Source organism: Athene noctua, chromosome 2 (genome assembly GCF_965140245.1).
Source record: "Athene noctua chromosome 2, bAthNoc1.hap1.1, whole genome shotgun sequence".
In the NCBI taxonomy this organism is placed as follows: Eukaryota; Metazoa; Chordata; class Aves; order Strigiformes; family Strigidae; genus Athene; species Athene noctua.
The window spans coordinates 158,797,335-158,819,529 of NC_134038.1; the positions used below are offsets into that span (position 1 = coordinate 158,797,335).

At 38.1% G+C, this 22,195-nt stretch overlaps 1 protein-coding gene across 1 annotated transcript in view; it reads right to left on the reverse strand.

Annotated features, from left to right (window-relative positions):
- The window catches only part of CNTNAP2 (contactin associated protein 2), a 1,190,827-nt gene that overhangs the window by 383,290 nt on the left and 785,342 nt on the right, over positions 1 to 22,195 (reverse strand). The window contains exon 12 of the mRNA XM_074900878.1: positions 1,979 to 2,098. Within this exon, the coding sequence (XP_074756979.1) occupies positions 1,979 to 2,098 (120 nt within the window). The remainder of the gene's footprint in view (positions 1 to 1,978; positions 2,099 to 22,195) is intronic.

Genomic DNA, 22,195 nt, shown 5'->3' on the forward strand with positions numbered 1-22,195 from the left:
GTTACATAGATATTAGTGGAAAATGTCTTTTTCTTGTAGCAAAGAGTTGCTGATGCGAGTGATTCATTTAAAAGAGAGAACTGCATTTTTCCACGGCATCCATCATATCCAAATGAAGGCAATAAGCACTAAATCATCTATCCTAGTGTTCATGATCTCCTTGCACTGGTTAAGAAAAGGTCACATTTAAGTACTCTGGAAATTGTTTTGTAGATGAGAAACATAAGTAAAATGAAATGGTTACTTTTACTTCTCTTATCTGTTTTTTCCTCAGTGTTGAACAAGCTACTAGGACCTTCTGTTGTGTATATATATAAAACATGAGTGAGTAATACTGTAGTACTGGATATGTGTGCTTTTTTGTGCCTGACACCATTATGGTAGCATGTTTTTAAATTATAAAGTTGCCCTTTAAGAGTACCCAAAAGCGATATCTAGTGCTGAACACAGCGGTTCTTCTTCTGAATAGCAGAAATCGCTCTAATATATCAACAGTTCTTGGCACTGCTCCCCGCAGTGCCTGACTGATTAGTTACTGATAGAGTTCAAGGTGCTACTTATGATTTTAAAAGCCCTAAATTGGTCAGGATCTGAAAGACTGCCTACACACCCACTGTGTCTCAGAACAGATTGACTGGCACATCTCTCCAATCCAAGAAGGACTGATGGCACTCCAAGAGTTTAGACGAGGCTCCCTTGTAGGTATGCATTTATTGTACAAATGCAGACATTAATGGCGATATGAAACAGTGGTACTCTGTTCTCCTACAGGCTACCTACCTATGAGAACTTGATCTGGGGTCTGCTGCATGTGCCATGCATCCCCCTTGGAGTTAGCTCCCTCCCTCCACTCCCACCCAATCTCTCCCATCCAAGCTGGACAAACCCCACCCCACAGGTCCGGACACGTACAGGTGGTTGCCTTCAGGAAGAACTACAGGAGCTTCAGAAACGGTCATCTCTAAAGAGGCAGAGTTACTGTTTCAACTTATGATAGTGACTTCATGTTCACGTGGCTGATGTAGATGTCTGAGGACTCAGACATGCCAGATTTCCAACGCAAACAGACTGAAATTCAAACTTATTCTGCAGACTTTTGGGGAAAGTCAGGAGATATGTCTGTTGTATCAGCTTCCCAGTATTTCACATCACAAAAAAGTGCTGAGACAATTGTCATGCATTAACAGAGCAAAGAAATAATATACTCCCAGTGCAGAAAATTACCCCCTTTTCTTTCTTCATTATCATATTTTTTCTGCCACAGCATGGCAATGCAGATGACTAAGGCAGGATATCTTCCGTGAGAATGCCCAGATGGGAAATTACCCATGCAAAACTAGTGTTAAAAGCAGGAAGAAAAACAAGCAACAAAACCAAAATACGTTAATGCAGTTATATATATGGTCTCAGAAGTTAAACAAGATACATCTTTCTAACACCAGTTAAAAAAAGACAAAGCAGGCAAACATGAAAACTCAAATGTTTTGTTTCTCTTGTAATTCATTTCTGTTCCCTGCCTGGGGTAGTGTGTAAAAGTCAGCAATACCTGGACAGAAATAGAAGTCTGATTTCTAAAAAGCTGCCTTCTACAGTACCCCATGAACCACAAACATTACTGAAATACAAATATGTTGATATACGATAGTTTTGGTAAATAGCCATATGTACCTACTGTTTGGGTTTTTTTTGTTGGTGGTTTTTGTTTGTTTGTTTGGTTGTTTTTTTTTAATGATGCACCACTGCGGATACAAAGGCCTGTTAAGGCTAATGAATAGCTGTGATTCAAAAAGCTTATGAACTGGATTTACTACTCTCTTGCTCATAATGTGCTGAATGGTGACTATATATTTGATGACCCCTCTCATGAAAAGCTCTCAGCAATTATTTTTCCATTTCCAAGAAATATGAATTATGAACAGACTCTTTCTCTCAACTACATTAAAAAAAAACCCTGAATTAGCAAATACAATGCAGTTACCTGTCATGTTGCAGTAAACTTTCAAAGGTCCCAGTGCTCCACTGCCATCTGGATCTATCCAGTAGTAATTCGAAGTTTTGCCCAAGTGTTTGTATGCTTCACAAGAGAGTTCATGAATAGCTGGAATGAAATAAAACACAGCAATAAGGATCATCATATCCTGGAGAAAAAAATCCACAATGACAATAAATTGACTTTATTCATATATCAAGAACTATACCTTTGAGATTAAAGTAATGTCACTGACATTCACAGAAAACAAAGCATCTTTCCAAAGACACAAAAGTGATTAAAAGCTTGAGGCACACAATTTAATTTTTTGGCATGTGAGAGAAAGCCAGAATAGGAAAAGTATTCCAAAAACCAGGGGGTGGGGGGGAAACAACAACAACCACACTTTTCCATAAGTATCTTTAAACAGCTATTGAGAATACTTTGGTTCTGAATTTTGTTTATACACTGGTTTAAGTTCTACATCATAAATGGAGACACTTCTATTGATCCAACATAATTTTCCCTTTAGTTTTCTTTCAAGAGATGCACCAAAAAGCTTCTGAGTTTTCCGTCTGTAAATTTTAGAATTTCTCAGGTTCTACTACAACTCAGAATAACACTGTTTCAGAATTGTGAAATTTCTCATTATGTGTAACACCTGTCTCTACACAGCTCTGCAGTTACTCTATTACATATCTACAAAACTAATAATTGTTCTTGCAAGGTCTAAAATATTACAGTATTTACTGGAAGAAGTTTAATTGATTTAACAGGAGGTTTTGATTCAATTTTTCCTTGACCTCTCTACACTGCTTTCTGTTTCAAGTCACAAAACTTCTTCTCAAATTGTGTTATGATAAATAGCTCAGACATAATAAAAGCATTGTAGATAGAAGCTTTTCTAGTAATTCCTATTATTTCCTTTGAAATGTATGGTATTACAAAGTTAGGCATATTATACATGAATAAATGAAATAATTTTATGCATAGAAAAAATAAAACTGGTAATTTATATAAGTTGGTGTGTGTGTATATGTATATATATATATATATACACACCTGGTAAATTATGTAAATATTTTTCTAAGCAATTTTTTTAAAAAAGGAGTGTGTAATGCTTCTTTGTTTTCCAAGGACCAGATGGTAGAGCTTTTTTGTTTGGAATCAATCAATCAGCTGCTAAAAGAAACGAAATGTTTGTTTAACCAGATTTCATATCCACTCTAAAAATTCATCTAATTTGTTGGCAATTCTTGCAAGTGAGCTCCTTACTAAGACTGGCTTTATTTCAAATGTCCATAAGGACGAGCTGCTTCACTGGGCTCTGAAGATGAGTGACTGATCACACATAGACATTTAAAGGCTGCTAACCAACTATCAAGATGCAGGAAGGAAAGCTGAGATAAAAATGTCTCCAATTTTCATATGGCATGAATGCAAAACTAAAGGCTGTTACCTATGTCTAAAGAGAATCTCCCTGTCAGTACTACATGGGAATTTCCTGTAAAGTTTTACGTGTTCATTATACAAGAAACAGACACTTTAATTAAATCGTGAAATATTGCAAACCATTTCCCTATTCTTCCCAAACTAAGATCAACAGATTCTTTCATTATAAAGGAAACTTGTGACTGTTTTCACATACTTCATGCACATTTCACAAGGAATACGTAACCAATTTTTTTCAGAAATATTTCTCTAACTCTCTATGCGCTACCTAAATGTAATCACAAAACACCAACTCTGTTCATCTATAATTGTTGTGATACCAAGTCACAAATTTTAACAGATGCATTCCAGGTCAAGCTAAGAAGATAATACTGTTTATGATCTCCCAGAAGTTTGGTGTCTTCGTTTTCTAAACCCTTTCAGAAAACCAAGGGGATTTTGGTTTTGTAGTATCCAGACCTTTATGTAGGGCCATATGACATTTTTCTCTAAGTTTGATCATTTCAAGAAGGCAGGGCAATCTTTGTATGGAGATACTACTACAATTCAGAAAAAAAAAAATAGAGCGTTATATGGAAGACAAAACCAAGTTACACTGTTTAATAAGACACTCATTTATCCCTACTGAGTATTTTTACAGAAAATTAAAGCATTTAGATACAACACCCTTCCTTCTGTTCCTCTGGAATGGGAGAAAGTGGTAGGTAGTTACTCATTAGCATAACAGCACAGACAAGGCTGCTTTTGAGTAAGTCAGCATTTGTTAAGCTTCAACATCATATTGAACACCAAACAATAGAAATTAAGATCTTTTTTTCAAATAAAGACAAAAGAATGGTATATTTCAAATAAACTGAATTTGTGAAAAGTGTTTTTATGAGAATGTGATAGGGTTTTGGTAGGTTTTATGCATATGTAGATGCATACTTAAAAATCTTAAAACTGGGAATAAACAAAAATTAAAGGACATTCTACTGCAAGGAGCAGTAATGTACAAATCACATAACAGGAGAACAGGAATAAATGAAGGGATAAGTGAAGTTGGTATACTGACAAAAGAACTGGTGTTTAAGATGCAATAGGAAAGAGCAAACAATCATGTTCTGGTGTATGAAGACACTTGATAACAGAAAGAGACCTTTTTGTTGACTTCAGATGGCAAAGGGTAGCTGCTAACATACACAGAAGAACAAAAGGGACAAGCACCAGGCAGAAAAGGCAACTGTGAAAGGGAGGAGAGCAAAACATCATACCAAGATGTCAAAGAAGTAGAAGGTGATGTAGAAAGGAAGACAACACAGGATCACCTTATAATTCATCACTTCTTTTAAACAGGTTTTTGAAATGCTGCACAAAAAGATCAGTAGTGAATAAGACAGAAGAAGAATAGGTAAAAATAGAAATCAAGAAACCCAAAGATAATCTAGAATAGATGAAAGGACAAACACTTAAGGAACATTGTTTTAGAAGTCACCTGAATACATTAAAACATAGAAGAAAAATAAAACAGAATACAACAAGGAAGAGACCATGGCAGAACCAAAACAGCTTAAATAATAAAATTGATAAAGGTTACAATGAAGAAGAAAAAAAATCAACAGAGCCCAGAAAGGACAAGTCAGCAAAGTACAAGATTTGGATAGAAAGACTAAAGTCTACAGTGTTCACATGCAAATAAGGACAAATGGTTGCATATGTCTACACACAGATAAGGAGGCAGAGAGAGGGAAAGAGAGAGAGAGAGAGAGAATCCTCTTTTAGTGCTGATTCCTTCTGGAAGGTAGGGGAAAAAAAAGAATGGAAGGACTGAAGACACAAGGGCAATGGACTTCTGCTTTTCAAGGCAGCAGAAGTAAAATGTGAAAAAATGTGTATTTACTTTCTTTGTAGTTGGTCCAAAACCACAATATTTCTACTCTTAAGGGACTTCAGAATAGTTTTAAACCTCAAAATCTTCCAAGCTAAAGGTAAAACTCACATATGCCTTGATGTCCAGATAAACCATTTCTAGCATAATACTAGATGGTGCATTTCTAGCATAAAACTAGGTGGTTTTGTTGGTGGGTTTTTTTTTTTTTTTTTTTTTTTTGTTGTTGTTTTGGGGGTTGGTTGTTGTTGGGTTTTTTTGTTTGTTTGTTTGCTTGGGGTTTTTTTTTTGTTTTTGTTTTTTCTTTAATGTTACTTATATTCTTTCTGAGAAGAGGGGGGATAAACCACCCTCACTCTCAACTTGACATGCTTTCATATTGCATCAAAAACTCTCTACAAAGAAATAATAAGTGAAAACCTGGTCAGAATAGTGATCCAAGGTCTTAGAGTCAAGTAAAACGTATGTAAAAAAAGAATCAAAAACAGAAAGAGAAAAGCACTGAAAAGATGCTATAGCCTTTTTCAAGTTAAATCACCTGAATAATACAGATCAAACTGAGACCACCAAATCAATTTCATGCTAAAATTCGAAAGGGCTTGGCTGTGTTCTAACATGAAATAAAAAGAAGTTAAAAACAAAACAAAACAAAACTCATTTTAACTTTTGGTGTGAAAAATCAAGCTTCTTTAAGCTTCTTAGTCTGGGCAGAAAATCCAGTCATTTTAATCACCTGACAAAAGCGACAACAAATGCATTTTGAAGTCCACCATTAACTAAGCTAACATTCACAATAGTGGGTTTGAGCATGGATTGAGGGGTAAACTTTCTTTTGTTAGAAAAGCTTGACTAGGGATGCAAAGTAAGGGGGAATAGCTTAGAGCGCAACAAAAGCTAACAAAAAACCCTTGTAGCCACACAGACCTTAACATAATTTTCATTGCTGCATTTCTTCATGGGTTCTCTTCCACTCCCAGAACTGCTTACCTGAACCCCAAAGGAGAGGTTTTGATGGACAGGGGAAGACAACAGTCATTTCCAAGTTTCTAGGATCCTCTATTTTAAACATTTGAGGAAAAACAAATGGTTCAGAAAACCAGTTTACAGAAAAGATTTTTCCAGCTCCAGACTGTTCGCCAAAAGTTGGAAAGAGTCAACTTCTCTTAGATTTCAATGGCTCTTTACTGATTGAGGGAAGCAGATGTTCTCACTCCTGTTTTACTTTCTGACTGGCATAAAGATCAAGAGAGAGTTATCCCAGACAGGTGGCAGAGCTGCTGGCTATCTCTAAAGAGCAGAAGAGCTGAATGACAAAAAGGATTTAGCAACTCTGTCACCCTATATGATGTTCCCATGGAGTTTCAGTAGCATCTTGGTGAACTACCCTTTCTGCATCACTATGTAAAAAGGCAGCTTTAATTTTAGGGCTGACAAATAGCCTCCTTTTGTAAGTACAAAGCTCATAAATAGAAGACCTAGAGTGACAGTCTGCACTATGTGACACAATGAATGTGTTACAGTATGTTTTGTTTCTGTCAGTGAATATGGCTGCTGCAGGGGATAAACTCCTTTAAACTGCTGCTAATACAGGAGTAAATCTCAGCTTTACAGGGGCATAGTAAATGTGTAGATTCACAGGAACTGATGGATTTAAATGACAGTAAAAGTGACAAAAGCATGCAGTGCATCAGATCCACAAAGTCCAGTTACATCTCTCCATCACTCTCAACTCCCCAGAAAAATACTGAAAGATAAATAGACTTGGAGGTGCCTGGGCTGGTTTCAACTCTTGAGCCCCTTAGAAAGGTCTGAAAGAGCAAACAAACATGGAAGGGAGGAAAAAAACCCCTCAAGCTTATTCAAGCAATAGTTTCATACTGAAATGCATACCTGTAGTTTATTTTAAAAGAATGAGTTTTACTTGTTGCTTTATTACAATATATATTCAGAAAAGCAAACTAAAAATGCTAAAAAATAAATTTTTATATATAAATACACAAACACCCTGAGCTTCTGCTCTGTCAGCAAAGTTTCTCTCTGTGCAGTACTACAACAAACCTATCTCCACCCTTACTCATTCCAGTGTTACATGGTGGAGGAACAATGTCTGTTACAATTTTTTAAAAATAGGTTAAGTGAAGTAGAAATCTCACGATGACTCAAAGCAAGTTATATATGAGACCAAAACCCTTCTGAATTCCAGATCTGTATTCTGACAGTAAGAACACATGAAGCTGTTGCTTTGCTCTACTACTTCATGTACATTAAAAAGTTTTTTAAAAGCTCCACAAAAAGCCAACATCATGCAACACTACTTCAATGTTCTTGCTGTTCTCTAGGACTACTACTGCAGCGGTCAGAACCAAACCTTGTCTGTCAGATTTTTAAAGTTTGGATATGAAAACCTGTAGTTTGGAACTCATCCTTATAATGCTTAAGAACAGAAAAAGTAAAATAAAGATAAAAATTCAGTCTCTAGTTACAGTTAGAATAAGTACACAAGTGTTCTTAAAGTCAGACAAAAATAAGTGTGAAAACATATTTACTGTTACATCTTACATTTGAAAAGTAACCCTTTCAGATGTGACAAAGAGATGGAAGTATTGCTAGAAATCCATACTGTATCGATGTACACTCTCAATAATGCTCTTCATTGCAATTTAATTACATCCAATTTATGGTAAAACATTGCTATATATAACAATGTTTAATTTTTAAATAGCAAGTATATTTTTGGTATCCCTCCACATCTTCTCTTGTGCATGCACACACTCCTTGCTAGACAATTCTATCTGTAATTTTATTATTATTTTTACTTTACTTATCCTTCCTGCAAAAAAAAAAAGAGCTGAAAGTTTAACTAAATTAGTAGAACCATAACTTAATATGATCTTGATTATCATGATCTTGAAATATCTTCTGAAATAGCTTTTGCCAGGTTTACAAATATTAACGGTCCCCTTGTTCATTTGCTGTTGGCAAAGCAAACGTGATTAGAAACTTCTGCTGAACATTCCTGGATTTGCCCCTTCCACGTTATTAGGCTGACAGTTTACAGAAGCTCCCAACACCTTCAGCTATAAGAGCTGAAATTTAAAATAAATTACAAATCAGAAACCAAGGAGAACCACCCACCACCAGCATCCAAAAAAACTCATCAGTCAAATAGTGACAGAACGAGGAAACTAAAGCTGAAGAAGAAACCATCACCCTTGTGATACAGAACTTCACATGTATCTAAAATGTTTTGAGCTGTTTCAACATCCTTCAACTTATCTTTCTAAGTGTAGGCACACTCAAAAAGAAAAAACCCCAACCCCAAAAAAGAACTCCAAAATGCTAAAAACACCAAACACAATCTGATCCTAAACAGAGAAGATTCTAAGGTAACCAAAGCTTCTGTTTTAGGGTTTTTTCCTTGTTATTTTTGCCTACTACATAATTATCTTAATGTAAAAAAGACAAAAACACCTGTTTTGCATATTGCCAATGACTCCTCTCCAAAAATCCTTCTTGAAATAAAATTATCTTCAAGATATTTGCTAAAATAACACCGTTCCCTAAACAAAAGAATTTGGTAGTGGGGAACAACAACAAAAAAAATCTTACTGAGACAAAATTGTCTTGCAACACTAACAGCAGTTCTTCAAACTAAATTTCCTATGGACTTCTAGGGACGGCAATTTTTGAGTGACCAGAAGGTGGATCTTCAGACAGGGTTGCTCACCACAAGCCACACCACTAAATTTCAGGTATTTGCAGCTAGGATGCCCCTGTAGAATTAGGCTGCCTTGATGAGAAAAAGCACAGCAAGTAGCACTTGAAATAAAAGATAAGGCTTTAATAAGATAAAGCTGTAAGACCTTCAGGGCTGTAGCCCTCCCAACCCAGGAAGCAGCCAGCCACGGCTGCTCACAGCATGCTCACCTTGACACGCCAGGGCAGCAAGAAATGCCAGCACACGCAGCTACCTGCAATGCCGAGTTTCCGTGCCCAGTTTCCGTGAACTTGGAAACTGTGCCTGAACGTGTCTGTAACTGCAATGAGGTCTGCATCTAGGAAGAAAACTTGAGTTTCTTGATGAGTTGCAGCTTTATACACATCTTAAATATGAGGTGTACATAAAAAGATTCAACTGGAGATTTAAAGTTGCTTTGGGAAAGATTTTGTCTTTTTTTGTTTGGAAATGGATTTACTGTGATGCTAAAGAAATTCCTGAATTATCTTTCTGAAGAAATACAATTCTAGATTCAGTTAGGCTACACTCAAATACAACCAAATGACTTGCATTCAGGAAAAGCCAAGAAATAAGATAGTGTCCAAATGTGACATACAATATTGCCTGATTATTAATGACAACGGAAATCAGAAAACCTGCACTTCCTGGGCTTTATGTATAATGGAAAATCTGAGTAAACTAAAACCTCTAAAGCCCCATGAGTAATATTTACATTTTGCATGTTCATGTTGCATCTGAGAGAATATAATTTCCTCCTGTTTTTAAAGAAACGTTGCTATACATGAACAGCCACTCAGAAAAACACGCATTTTTTACATATAAATGCAATTACACAATTGCAAAATTTCACTGTAAATAAGACAATTAAAGAATATTGGAAGGTACCATGAAAAAGTCTACCAAATCGTGGCTGTACATGACACAGCGCATGCTTTAGACATTTTTACAGTTGCAGTAAAACCAAGATCAAGCACTACTTCTCAGCCATAACTAGGTTACCTCCACAGCCAGAAGTTGAGTTGAGCTACTGCAGTCCCAAAAGCACAAGCAAGCACAACCCCTGGCATCTTCACACATCTTCAGAGTGAAACTGAGATCTGACTGTTTTTTCTGGGACACAATCAACCCAGGGGCCCTTGGTTTGCTCTCACAACTGGCTAGGATAAACACATGAATTCTGAGCTCAAAACTTCATCCTTCCACTGTGGCCACCTGAGATAAATAAGAGCCTATCACATATTGCACAACTATTTTACTCATGGCAGTTCAAATAGAAGTTATCTTAAGCCTAGGGGTTTAGTTCTGTTACTCTTAACATCACATTAAATAAGTACTACATTGTTCTACAAGACGTTCCGGGAAAAGGTAGTTCAATTGTTCAAATTACATTTTGAGCAATAAGTGCCAGGAAAAAAAGCAGAATCTTTTTCGTGATCATAATTAGTGTAACAGCAGAATCACATGGCTGGGATGAACCTTGAAGATAATCTAATCCACCTCCCAAAAAGCTCAATTACATCCATGTATCATTCCTGACATATTCCTGTTCAAAATCTCCCATGATGTAAATCCCTCAACATGCTGAGGCAGCCTAGAGCTCCACCAGCCCTTCAGCATCAGCATTTCTCCCACTCTCTATATTGTGAAGCTGCTCTGCTGCAATTTAAACTAATTATTTCTCTTTCTATCCAACATAAATTTGGAGAATAGCTTATTGTACTCCTCCTTGCAGTCACCTTTTGTCTATTTGCAGATATGAATCTTGTATCTACATTAAAAAGGTTAAATTTGTTCATCTTGGCCATAGGTTGTCTTTTTATAGGTGTTAAATTACTCCTTCTGCTCTGCTCTGGACTCTCAAATTTTTTCATGAAGCTCAGCATACGAAAGTAGACAATGCCCAGCGCAGCAAGATTGATTTGCACATCCCACACGTTATGCTTCTGTTAATTCATCCCAAAATAGTGCTTTCCTTAATCACAGAGGCATATGCAATGAACTACAAGGTAAATAAGCCAGCAATAAAGACCACTTCTACAGAATTGAACAAAACCCAAAACCAAATCAGCATGTTTCCTCAACCTCTGCTTCTACAGTTGGTTAACCCCTCCTAAAATACCTTCCCAATGCTCAGTTGCTCTGCACCTCAAAATTCTTAAAATAGCTTCCAAAAGAAAGACTACTCTTTAATTTTGTATATATATATAAAATATATATTTAAATAAATATTATATATAAATAAAAAATATTATATAAAAGCACACATACACAATGGGGGGGGGGGGGGTATTATTAATTAGGAAGGTGAAGCAACAGAAGGAATTTTGGTGCTTTATGTCTGGACTAGTGTACATTTCTGTCCACTGCTGCACAGGCTGTCATGCCGCTAAACCTTTCCAAGAGCAAAGCTCCTTCGTGACTGAGCACAAACCTTCCTGCTGCCATTGATCTAAGCTTCAGCCTTCTCAAAGCTCTGAAGTTATGGATTGCCACCTTTCCAGCTGCTATATCCTTCTGACTCCTACTGTGAGCTAATGAACTTATAAAGGATTCTCATTATTAGTGCAATATTCAAATATGCCCTGTAGAAAAAGAAAGGAAATTAAAAAGCAGAAAAAAATAAAAATAGTAAGCTGTGGAAATTTGCCGGATTTGTGTCGACTTTAGGATCATTTATGTCAGTGATAAACAAGACAATTACCATTGTGGTAACAAAGGGAAAAAGTAGAGGGGTTGCCTTCAGAATAAGAAAGAGAGCACAAGTTAATTTGCCACTGGGATAATAAAGAAAATTACTGCTATGGGGGTGAAAACTGTAATTTCAGGTACCACATAGTAGTGCAACCCAGATATTTGCTATGAATACAGAGGAAAAACATCCTATTTATGGCAAAACCAAAGGTGCTTCTATTCCTCTCTCAACTTCTTTCCTTCTTTGCTCTAGGCTGGGGGAGGAGGGCAGAGACAAATGAATTTAAATCCAAAAGGCTGATCAAAGATGGATTTTTAAACAAATTTAGCAGTGATTTTAAATTAGAAGGCATAGATTAGGCAATTAGCATCCTTGTAACAGTGTCAGCCTACAGACATCACAAGAAAGAAGTATAATTAGACACCAATTTTTAACAAGGTGCTTTTGAGAATTAAGTCATTTAAGGATACACAAACACTATTTAAAGAAAAAAAACCCCTGCATTCTAGCATGGTTCTTTGTGGCTGAAATAAACACTGTTCAGGATAAAAACATCTGAACGGGAGAACTGCAAGGCATGCCAAACATCTTCATGTAAGGCACACTTTCATTTTAAATCTGGATGGTTTGGCACATTTGTGTAACTGTAATGCATTACTGGGCACTGCATCTGAGGGAGAAGACTGTCAAAGAAACTCTTAAATATTCACTGTGCTTGTGCTGGTCTTACACTGGTCCCAGCCCCAGAAAGCTTCAGAGGTGCCTGGAGCTTGTTTGAGCCTTCTCCAGCTGGGGAACCACAGGAACACTGACAGTATCTTGCCCCCTTCTTCCCTGCTATCCCTCTCTTCCATGCAAAAAGCTTTAAGGTTGGTACAAAAACTAAATTGAAAAATCCACACTCCTAAAGAAAAAGTGTGATTTCTACTCCTACTCCCACTTTCTTTGTATTGCCAGGACAATGGAAGAGAGGAGCCAAGGGGCAAGCCTGGGTTTACACTTTCCCAGCTGTATAACACAAATGCTTGGTTGCGTTCCAAAGTGTGCCAATACACAAATGAAAACCTCAGCAAATTATACAAGGGCTACATTATTAATATACATTAATTATACAAGGGAGACGACTCCAGAAAATTTAGGTCAAAAGTTACAGAAATATCTGGAAACTTATTTTAATACAAGATATCTGTAAGTGGCTACAAATAGAAAAAACACAGACTAAACTCAAGGATTTTTCCCCACCAAGTTCATGATGGTTCTTTCCTGCCTTGGATATCACAGCATTTGATCTGTCTGAAGACCTGAACTTCCTCATCAATGTTACATAATGCTCAGCTACACGAAGAGATATTCTCATTCCACAGCTTCAAAAGAGATTATAGTGTCAGTTTTTGTTTATTCATAAATATTAGTAATCCCAAAATGCATTACTCCCATGCTCATTTATAGGACTGTAATTAAGTTTTATTTTTATAGGCATCAACAGCTGTTGAAATGGTTGTGTCCTTCCCCTTTCCTCCCCACCGCAGTTCCTCAAAACATTTTTGTATCTGAACCTATCATAACCAGCAATCCTGTAAAGGAAAATGTGGTATCTTGTTTGGCTGTACTTACTCAATACAAACTTCCTTAAGTTATTAAAAATAATACTGGTCAAATAAGAATACCTTAAACCTTACCTTAAAAGCTTATGTTTGAAAAAAACAAACCACATCAACAAACAGTAACTAACCTACAAAACAATTGCTATACACAGCAGACTTACAGACAACCAAATAATGGGTTTTCCAGAGGAGCTGAGCACTTGTTTCCACCAACAGAAAAGAACTAAAACATTATGAAAACAAATGCTCATACAGCATTTACATTATCTCAATCAAAATGTCCTCTATCAACATGACACCAATTTAGAACCAATGCATCATCTTTGTCATTTCCATTAATTGCTAAGCAACTTGCAATGCCAACAGAATTCAACTTTTTAAACTGTCATAAAAATGTCAGCAGAAACATCTGTTCCATGTCCACTTTTTTCATGTTTTTTTCTCTAGTACTTTCAGTTGGGGATGATCGTGTCCTGGCAACTTACTGGAAATCATTTTCACATCTTTTTCACATAATGGATGAGCTGTGAAATTAGTAACATGTTAGATGGGTACCTTGGAGGTTGCCCTGGTTGGCATGCACTCTCTTTCATTGGTATCTGTTTCAATAGCAGCACTGTAGAGTATTTATTCTGGCTATTTACTGAGGGGATGAGAAGATGGGGAAAATGTCAGGTTCTGTGAAAAAACCCCATCTGCACACCCACAGACGAGCTTAGAGATGCAATGACTGGGGAGAAGTCCAAATAATACCCTGCCAGGCTGCTCCCAGGTCCATCGCAAGAGCCATGAACCCATCCAAGGCCCATCTGCACAACGCCCAGAGAGGGACCCAAATCAAGGACTTCCAAGCAACAAACAACTTGTCTGAGCTGTCCCAGTGCAGCCTCAGGCCCAGTGTCTGGGCATGGAGCCCACCACCATGAGTTACTGGGAGCAGCTTTCCCCAGCACCTCTCAGACTAATGGGGTTGCTGCCTAGGGCTGGGACACATTATGGGATGTATGGGAAACATAGCTCAGGATCGCACAGGACATGGGATGTTTAGGGGCAGAACCAAAGGCAGGAAAAGGGACAGAGTTAGGTGATTTGGAGGAGGAGGAAGTGTGGAAAAAAAAGAGGGATAAGTGTACATTTGCCTTGTGCCTCACCCCTGATCACCACAGCCTCTCCTGCCTTCTTATTAAATTCCTTTCTAACTCGTTTCTGGGTGAGGGGCTCTCAATTCCCTGTGCACGTGTGTGTATGGGGGTGTGGGTGCCGGCAGCTGAGGTCAGACCACAGGTTGGAGGGCCCCTGTGGTGCCAGCCACTGGAGCAAGTGCAGGTTGTGTGAGTGTGTAATGGCTAGTGAAGATCAAGCTGGACTCGCTAGCAAGCAGGTGAAGTGGCTTAGGAGCAAGCAGGGGTCAGTGGGTCTCTAAGGGTCAGGTCTGGATGTGAAAGCACCTGGGTGTCTCTAGGTGTGAGAGCACAGCAGCGTCAGCCCACAAAGTCCTGGCCAGCTCTGGGTGTGTAAGCGTGCAACGGTCTGTACCAGTAACTGCAGCGGAACTGCTGCCTCAGGGGCTGCATGCCCAGGTAAGAGAAACTGAGGAGACTGGGACCAAAGGCCAGGTACTGAGCAGACTGAGTGCCAGAGCCCTGCTGCTGGAGGGATTCACCTCATACATATGTACATATATGCCTTCTATGGACCTTCACCCTGCTCAGCCAGAGCGGGCAGGGTGAGGCTGTTGGTGTTGTCCATGTTTGTGTGAGTGTACTGAGTGTCTGTGATCTGTGTGTATATATATATCGTGTATACGTGTGCTTTATGTGCCCGTGCCTGCTGGGAATACTTCTTTAGCCTTGTTATTGGTAGGATCTGGGGTCATCGAGCTGCAGCAGCATCACACCACCTCTTTTGTGTTGTTCTATCTGGCATGATATGTTTCCTTCCAATGGAAGGTATCGCACAGCATATGCAATTGAAACAGTTTCCTAGCTCAGAATACAGGACTTATCTCCTGTAGCCACTTCCCCTTTTATTTATCGTTGCAATTAACTTCTTACAGAGCCCTAAATCTGTGGGTTGTACTCAGCTACACTGATATTCAACACATCTCCCTTCTCTGTGATCAGTAACATACCGCTTGACAAGTAGTTCAAGTGATCAAGACCTGGATGAAGCTCCCAGCTTCTGTCCAGCAGAGCTTTTTAATCTGCAGCGTGTGTTTGATGATGGTCATCCAAACTGCTGAAGGAAAACAAATACAAAGACCAGGCGAAGAGGAAAAAAATCAGAGCAGATGATTAGAGAAGGAATGATAAAAGGAGGAAACAAACTGTTGAGGTTGATAGGCAAGCACAAAGAAATTGAGAAACATGAAAATGGGGAAACCAGAAGTGGGTTTGAAAAGGAGGCATAGTTAGGAATTTAAGAAAGGCATAACAAGTCCTTGTAGCTCAGTTAGTCTGAGCATGAATCTGAGAAATGCACAGGTATTTGTGGTGCTCTGAAGCAGCAGTGGCAGATATGAAAAAAATTTTTTAAAAGTGACAAACAGGACAGTATGCTTTCTTCTACGTTTTAGAGCATCTACTAGCTCCTTCTAAACCTAAAAGTATATGGAAAATATAACATATAAAATAGAGCAACCACAGACAGAAGAAAATGTAATCTAAAATTTTCTAAACAAGTGATTAGGCTATTAGGGAATATGGACGTGATAAATGAGTTAATGTAAAAGCTACATAGGGATGCACAGGCTTAAAAATTTGCAAGATGAGATTCAAAGAAAGACTGTATGGTTCCAGTAAAATAAAATGAATAGTGCTAGATGTACAGCTAAGTACCTGAGTACATGTGAGTAGTGCAGCTAAGAGAAAATTAAGAACTTAAAACTACATCAACATGTTTAAGTACTTCTACTAACATCAGCACAAACTGTATGTATGAAACAGTAGCATCTTCCATGTTTTTGTAGTTAGCTAGACATAAACATTCCTAGAGGATTCCCCAGGCTTCAGTAAAATATTTAAGGAGTGCCACCAACTTGTCATTACTTCTGCTAAAAGACTTGTCTAGACAAGGTAACTATTAGCCATCTAATGCAAGGTGAAATTTTAAAGCAACAATTATGAAGTATGATTGATACTGAACACCTACTTCTGCTACCAGATTTTGGTCCTACGACTTGCACTGTTTTGTCTCCTATTTAAATTACAGCACATTGGGAAGGAGAGTAAAACTCAAAAAAACACCATACTAAAAATACAAAAAAAATTACAGCTCTTGCCCCTGAGTGAAAAGGGTCAATGTGGACTATTGATTCCTAAGGCATGTAGAGCTGCCAAAAACTTCCACTGGAAAGAAGCTTGAGTATGCTGGAAAAATTAAACTAATTATGTTTGAGAAAGGCAGTATCCATAAACAAGAAACAAGCTGTATCAAAAAAATACCATCTGGAAAATATATTGTCCATAGAGAAGTGTTGTAAGAGGACTGGCAATAACTATTCTCTATACTCATTTACTACCGGAGCCATACACCTACTACCGTAAAGATAAGCATTGTCATACTAGTTATTAAGGCAAATTATAGCATACAGAGCACAAGAAATATCTCAGGGTTTCACTCCATCAGAAATGCCTATTTACTCCACATAAACCACAGAAAACAATGTTACAGAGCAAACACAGCAGTAAGGAACCGAGCTGCCATGTTTTGTTACGCTTTCCATGAATTTCCGTGTTTTGGCTTTCTTTATATTTGCTCTCCATTTTCATCCATGAGTGCAAGAGTTCCCATGGCTTCAGCTTGTGACAAAAGAATACTACTACACTCTTTCAGAGCTGCCAGCCAAGCCTGAGTGATGATCAGCCTTTAATCTCATAAGCAGAGGTACAATGCAATAGTCTCTTTCATTGCTTTGACACAAAACAAGCACATCCCTGAAACTACACTTTCGCCCCTGGATGAAACCAACTAAGCTACCTCAAAGGGTCAGCTTTAATGAAGTAAAATGTCCCCTTGTAGGGGACATCTGCCTAAGACAACTCAGCAGGGTTCTACCCCAAGCAGTTCACTGCAAATTGGGGCTCCACTGCTTCTTCTCCAACCTCAGGATTAAGTCTGAACTGCTCTATATCATTTTGCACTTTGAAGGCCACATTCTAGAAAAGATGAATGGCTCCTCTAAAGCAAGCTTGGAAATTCAATTCTCAGACACTTTGGGGTAACTGGCCACCAGTCTTATACCCGGAATATGACAGAGTTGATTGCAAAGCCTTTGCTTTTCCCAGCAGATTATCTAGGGCCAGCAAAGCCCTTTTTATGCCCCTCTCATCCAGTCATACACACAGGCAGAAGCACAAAGGTCTTTGGGAGTCTGCTTTTCCCACTGTATTTCTACCTGCAGTATAAGTATCTTAAACATTCATACAACAAGACCACAAAAACCAACACTATTATGAAGCAGTAACCGGAGGTGGTTAGCAGTTTTCGAAAGATCATCCTCCCTTCCAGGAAAAACTGTGGTGTTACAGGAAACCAAGGAATCGTTCCATAATTTTCTTGAATAGTTTGCTTTTCAAAATAAGTTTTTGAATTAAAACATTAGCTCACCAACATTTAGCATGTTTCCATGTGCTAGATGATAAATGAGGGCCTGATTTTATATTGATCAACTGTTTTCATTAAAATTCTGCAATGAAAAGGGATTATTTATTTTTCAAAGCTTTCTTCTCATTTTTTCAAATAGCTCTTCTGCTTCTAATGTTTTTCATAAGTCTCAAAGGACTTACAAAAAGCATCATTATTCCTATTGTATGAAAGAGGAAAAAAAACAAACCAAGAAAAATCCACACAAGTGAGAGAAATAACTCATACCAAAATTACATCACTGGGAAATGCTAACCAAAAGGACTGAATCTAGTGTGCTAATTCTCAATCTACAGTCCTATCATACTGCCTTCCCCATACATGATAATTCATTATAAATGAATGGCTGGATGGTTGCACTCAAAGAGTTGCGATCAATGGCTCAGTGTCCAAGTGGAGAGCGGTGACAAGTGCTGTTCCTCAGGGGCTGGTGTTGGGACCAGCGCTGTTTAACAGTGACATGGGCAGTGGGACTGAGCGCACCCTCAGCACGTTCACCCGTGACACCAAGCTGTGTGGTGCGGCTGACACGCTGGCGGGAAGGGATGTGCCATCCAGAGGGACCTGGACAGGCTGGAGAGGTGGGACGTGCAAACCTCATGGAGTTCAACAAGGCCAAGTGCAAGGTCCTGCAAGGACCTGTGAGGGAGGTGAGACCCTGGCACAGGTTTCCCAGAGCAGCTGTGGCTGCCCCCTCCCTGGTAGTGCTCAAGGCCAGGTTGGACGGGGCTTTGGGCAACCTGGGCTAGTGGCAGGGGGCTTGGAACTAGATGATCTTTAAGGTCCCTTCCAACCCAAACCAGTCTAGGATTCTATGATTCTGAATGTAGAATTTATGAAATCTTTCTACACTAGGTAATGCATATAGGAATGCTACAAACCCTAGATAATGTCTGGTTACCTGTTGGTACATGCTGTCCTTTTAATGGCAAGCATAATTAAATACCAGTATGTTTCCCTATTTTGACTTAAAAAAAAGCCTTAAAAAAAAATGTGCATGTGGAGACAGAAAAATGTCTGTATGTATATCTCCAGAAGTTCTCATTACTTTGACTACTGTGCATCTTTACAATTGATCTTTGCATTAACTTCATTCTTTCACATATGTGAGAAAGACAGAATTACAGTGACTTCAAACTGTGTTTTCTCTTTCTAATGGCTGTCAATGGGATTTTAGTATCAGCACCATTTAATGTCTGGGTTTCGGGGTTTTTTTCAATTAAATTGTTTTAATAGTAAGGTAAGCAATATGCTAGGTTGTCTTAATGGAAAAGTTTAAGAAAACCCTAATTAATTTTGAAGTCTTTTACATGCAGAGTCCTTTTCATGCTATGATTAATACTGACTTCAATTTTACAGCATACATAAGCTGTGTTAAAGTTATCTATTCTTAATTACATGTTGTCTTTTAATTGTCCCCTGGAAATAGTATTTGGTTGTGCATTCTGAGTAACAATAGAGGTTACAGTTGTCTGCAAAAAACGACTCATCTAATACCTAAGCTTTCCCATACACAGGCTGCAATTGAGGCATGTTGCTTGGCTAGTTTTAAATGTGTTAAATAGGTCTGTTGAATTTAGGGACTCAAAATGCTCTGAATTAGACTCTGATTTCATACTGTTATTGCACTGGACCCCAAATATATTTCCCCCACCTAGTGGAAATTTAGTTTAAAATCTTACAACACTTGATTCTAATTTAGAGCTACATATAAACAGCCCAAATGTACAAACAGGTAAAACCTGAAGCCCAATTTCAGCCCTTACATGGCCTCTCTCTCACACTTTATCTGATAGTAATTTTCAGCTGATTTGTTTAAAATTCAACATAATTACTGCTCGTTGACTATTCATATTCTGCTTTGCATCCCAATGTTCATTTTCTCCACTTAACCTTCACAAAATAGTACTGATGCTATTGTTCATTTTGGAACTACAGCCCTTTCTGTCCTGAACACAGACTCCATCCGTTTATTTACAATAAAAATGCAAGTTGCTTCCAATGTATTACACATTCTGCATTTCATAAACACCTGGTGCAGAGCAGTTTTCACCTCAGCAGATAATAAATTAGTAGCAGCAGAAGTAACTACAGCTTATAGCACTGAAACTAAGAACAAGCGGATTTTTTTAAAAATAAATATTGGAGTACAAAGAACTGCAACATCCCCAAACTCAAAAAAATATTAACAAAGTACAAAGCTTTTCTTATCCCAGTTTTGCAGGAAGAGCTCAGAAATGCAGCAATTTAGGGCTTATGTGTTTCACATGAAAAATTACATTAAGATCTCAGAGTAAACCAAACAACTTCACCCTCATTTTAAAATTACATTTTAATTAAAAAAGCAGTAATTTAATAATAGTCTTCAACCTTAGAAAAGAAATGCATTGTGTTAAATCCTTTGAAAATATGTAATAAATAATAGAAGGTGAATCCACAAATCCATAAATTATGATGACATTTCCTTTGAAAATCATTATTGGAAAAGAGATTAGCCTCTTTAGCATATTGATTATATGATCCTTTTAATAAACTTCTGTAAACAACAGTAGTTTCTTTATAAACAGGCTTTGAGAATCTCTATTCTCAACAGCAGAGGCAAACATCCCAGAAATGAGGTTTTGCAGAGCGTGTATCTAATTTGAACATTTGATTAGTTCAGATACAAAGTATGGGAAAGGAAAAGAATGAATTGATACCAACATAACTGGCTGAGAACAATCAGTTGATGAAAGTGTTTGCTCAGAAGATGCCAAGAGCAGATGAGACAAATGCCTTTATCCAGAGATTTTAGAAATTCTATCTTACTTTTTTTCCCTATTAGTCCAAGACTAGCATTGCCCAGACACACATCCAGACTGTGAGCTTGATGACAGTATTATTTACCTCCTGGAATCTACTTAATTTAGGTCACAAATACAGTCTTAAAGAAGGGGTGCTCAAGGAGCAATTCAGAAGCCCACAGCCTTCATCAGGGACACCCAAGTATCAGCTCATAAGAGAATGAGGTAGAAGGGAAAGGAACTGTACTCCCTTTCTTACAGCAACTAGTAAAAAATTTAAGTGCTAAAAGAGTTGATCACCCTTTTCTCATTACTCACCCCAGCATTACATTCATAAATATTTTCCCCAGTTCCAGCTTTTTCAAGCCCAGTAACTCTGTCGAAACCACTCTTACTGTTTATCCAAACTCAGTTGCCTCAGAGCAACTTCACAGTTCAACCCCCTCCAGAGCTCCTCACCCCCAGTATACATCCCACAGCAGCTGCTGCCCTGCATCCGCCCAAATGAGGCATCTCCAAAACATGAGGACAGGGGGAATGGGAACAACTCAAATTTTGCCCTACTGAAAGCTCCTCTTTCACATTTTCAAAACTCAGCAGCTTGGGTTTTCAGTGTTATTCCTCCTTTCATACAATTCAAACAACCTGACTTTAATGAACAAGGCTAACAGGCATTGCAAAGCCCCTCTGCACGTCTTAAAATGCCAGCTTTCCACTACAGACACACAGCCCAATATGTTCATATGTTGCTCAGTTTACTTATGGAAATTCTCAATTTGTTACTGTGAATTCAGTGCAAGATCTGCAGTCATGTGTAAAACATTCAGTTGTAAGGGCTGCTCAGCCTCAGTAAAATCAGATGCTCGTCCTCTTCTGTAGCATCTATCACGATGCTGCTTTCCGCAGAAGGACCAATTCTGGAATCCAAGATTTGTTCATGCAAGATGCTCCTTACTAAAGCATCACATTTCACTGGCAAACATTCAGAATGTCAAGGTCATAGTTTCTAGCAGCCCTGCAGGCAAATCCCCACAGGACAACTGAAGGGGAGACAGTTTTGTGTCAAGCCTTCTCAAAATACAAGACTTTTCTGAGTAGGCTCTATCTTCCACTTGAAGTGTATTAAAAAGCAGTGTTCTTCCTGTCTTTTGAGCAGACTATTCTTTCACAAGAATGTCTTATATAATACAGTTTCTGAGCACAAGAGTATTTATAGTTCTTCCGTATCTTCACAATGGAGAAAATTATGTAAGAAACATGTTTATATGCTTAAGCTCTGAAAGATTATGTGGAAAGGATTTGGTAAATCCTTGCACACACAAGGACAACACTTTAAATGCTAAAAAAATAATTTGCTTTGGACTTAAGGGTCGAATAGAGTGGGAACACAGTATTAAACCCACTCAGATATGATGTGCCCATCAACTTAGCTCAAATTATCAAAT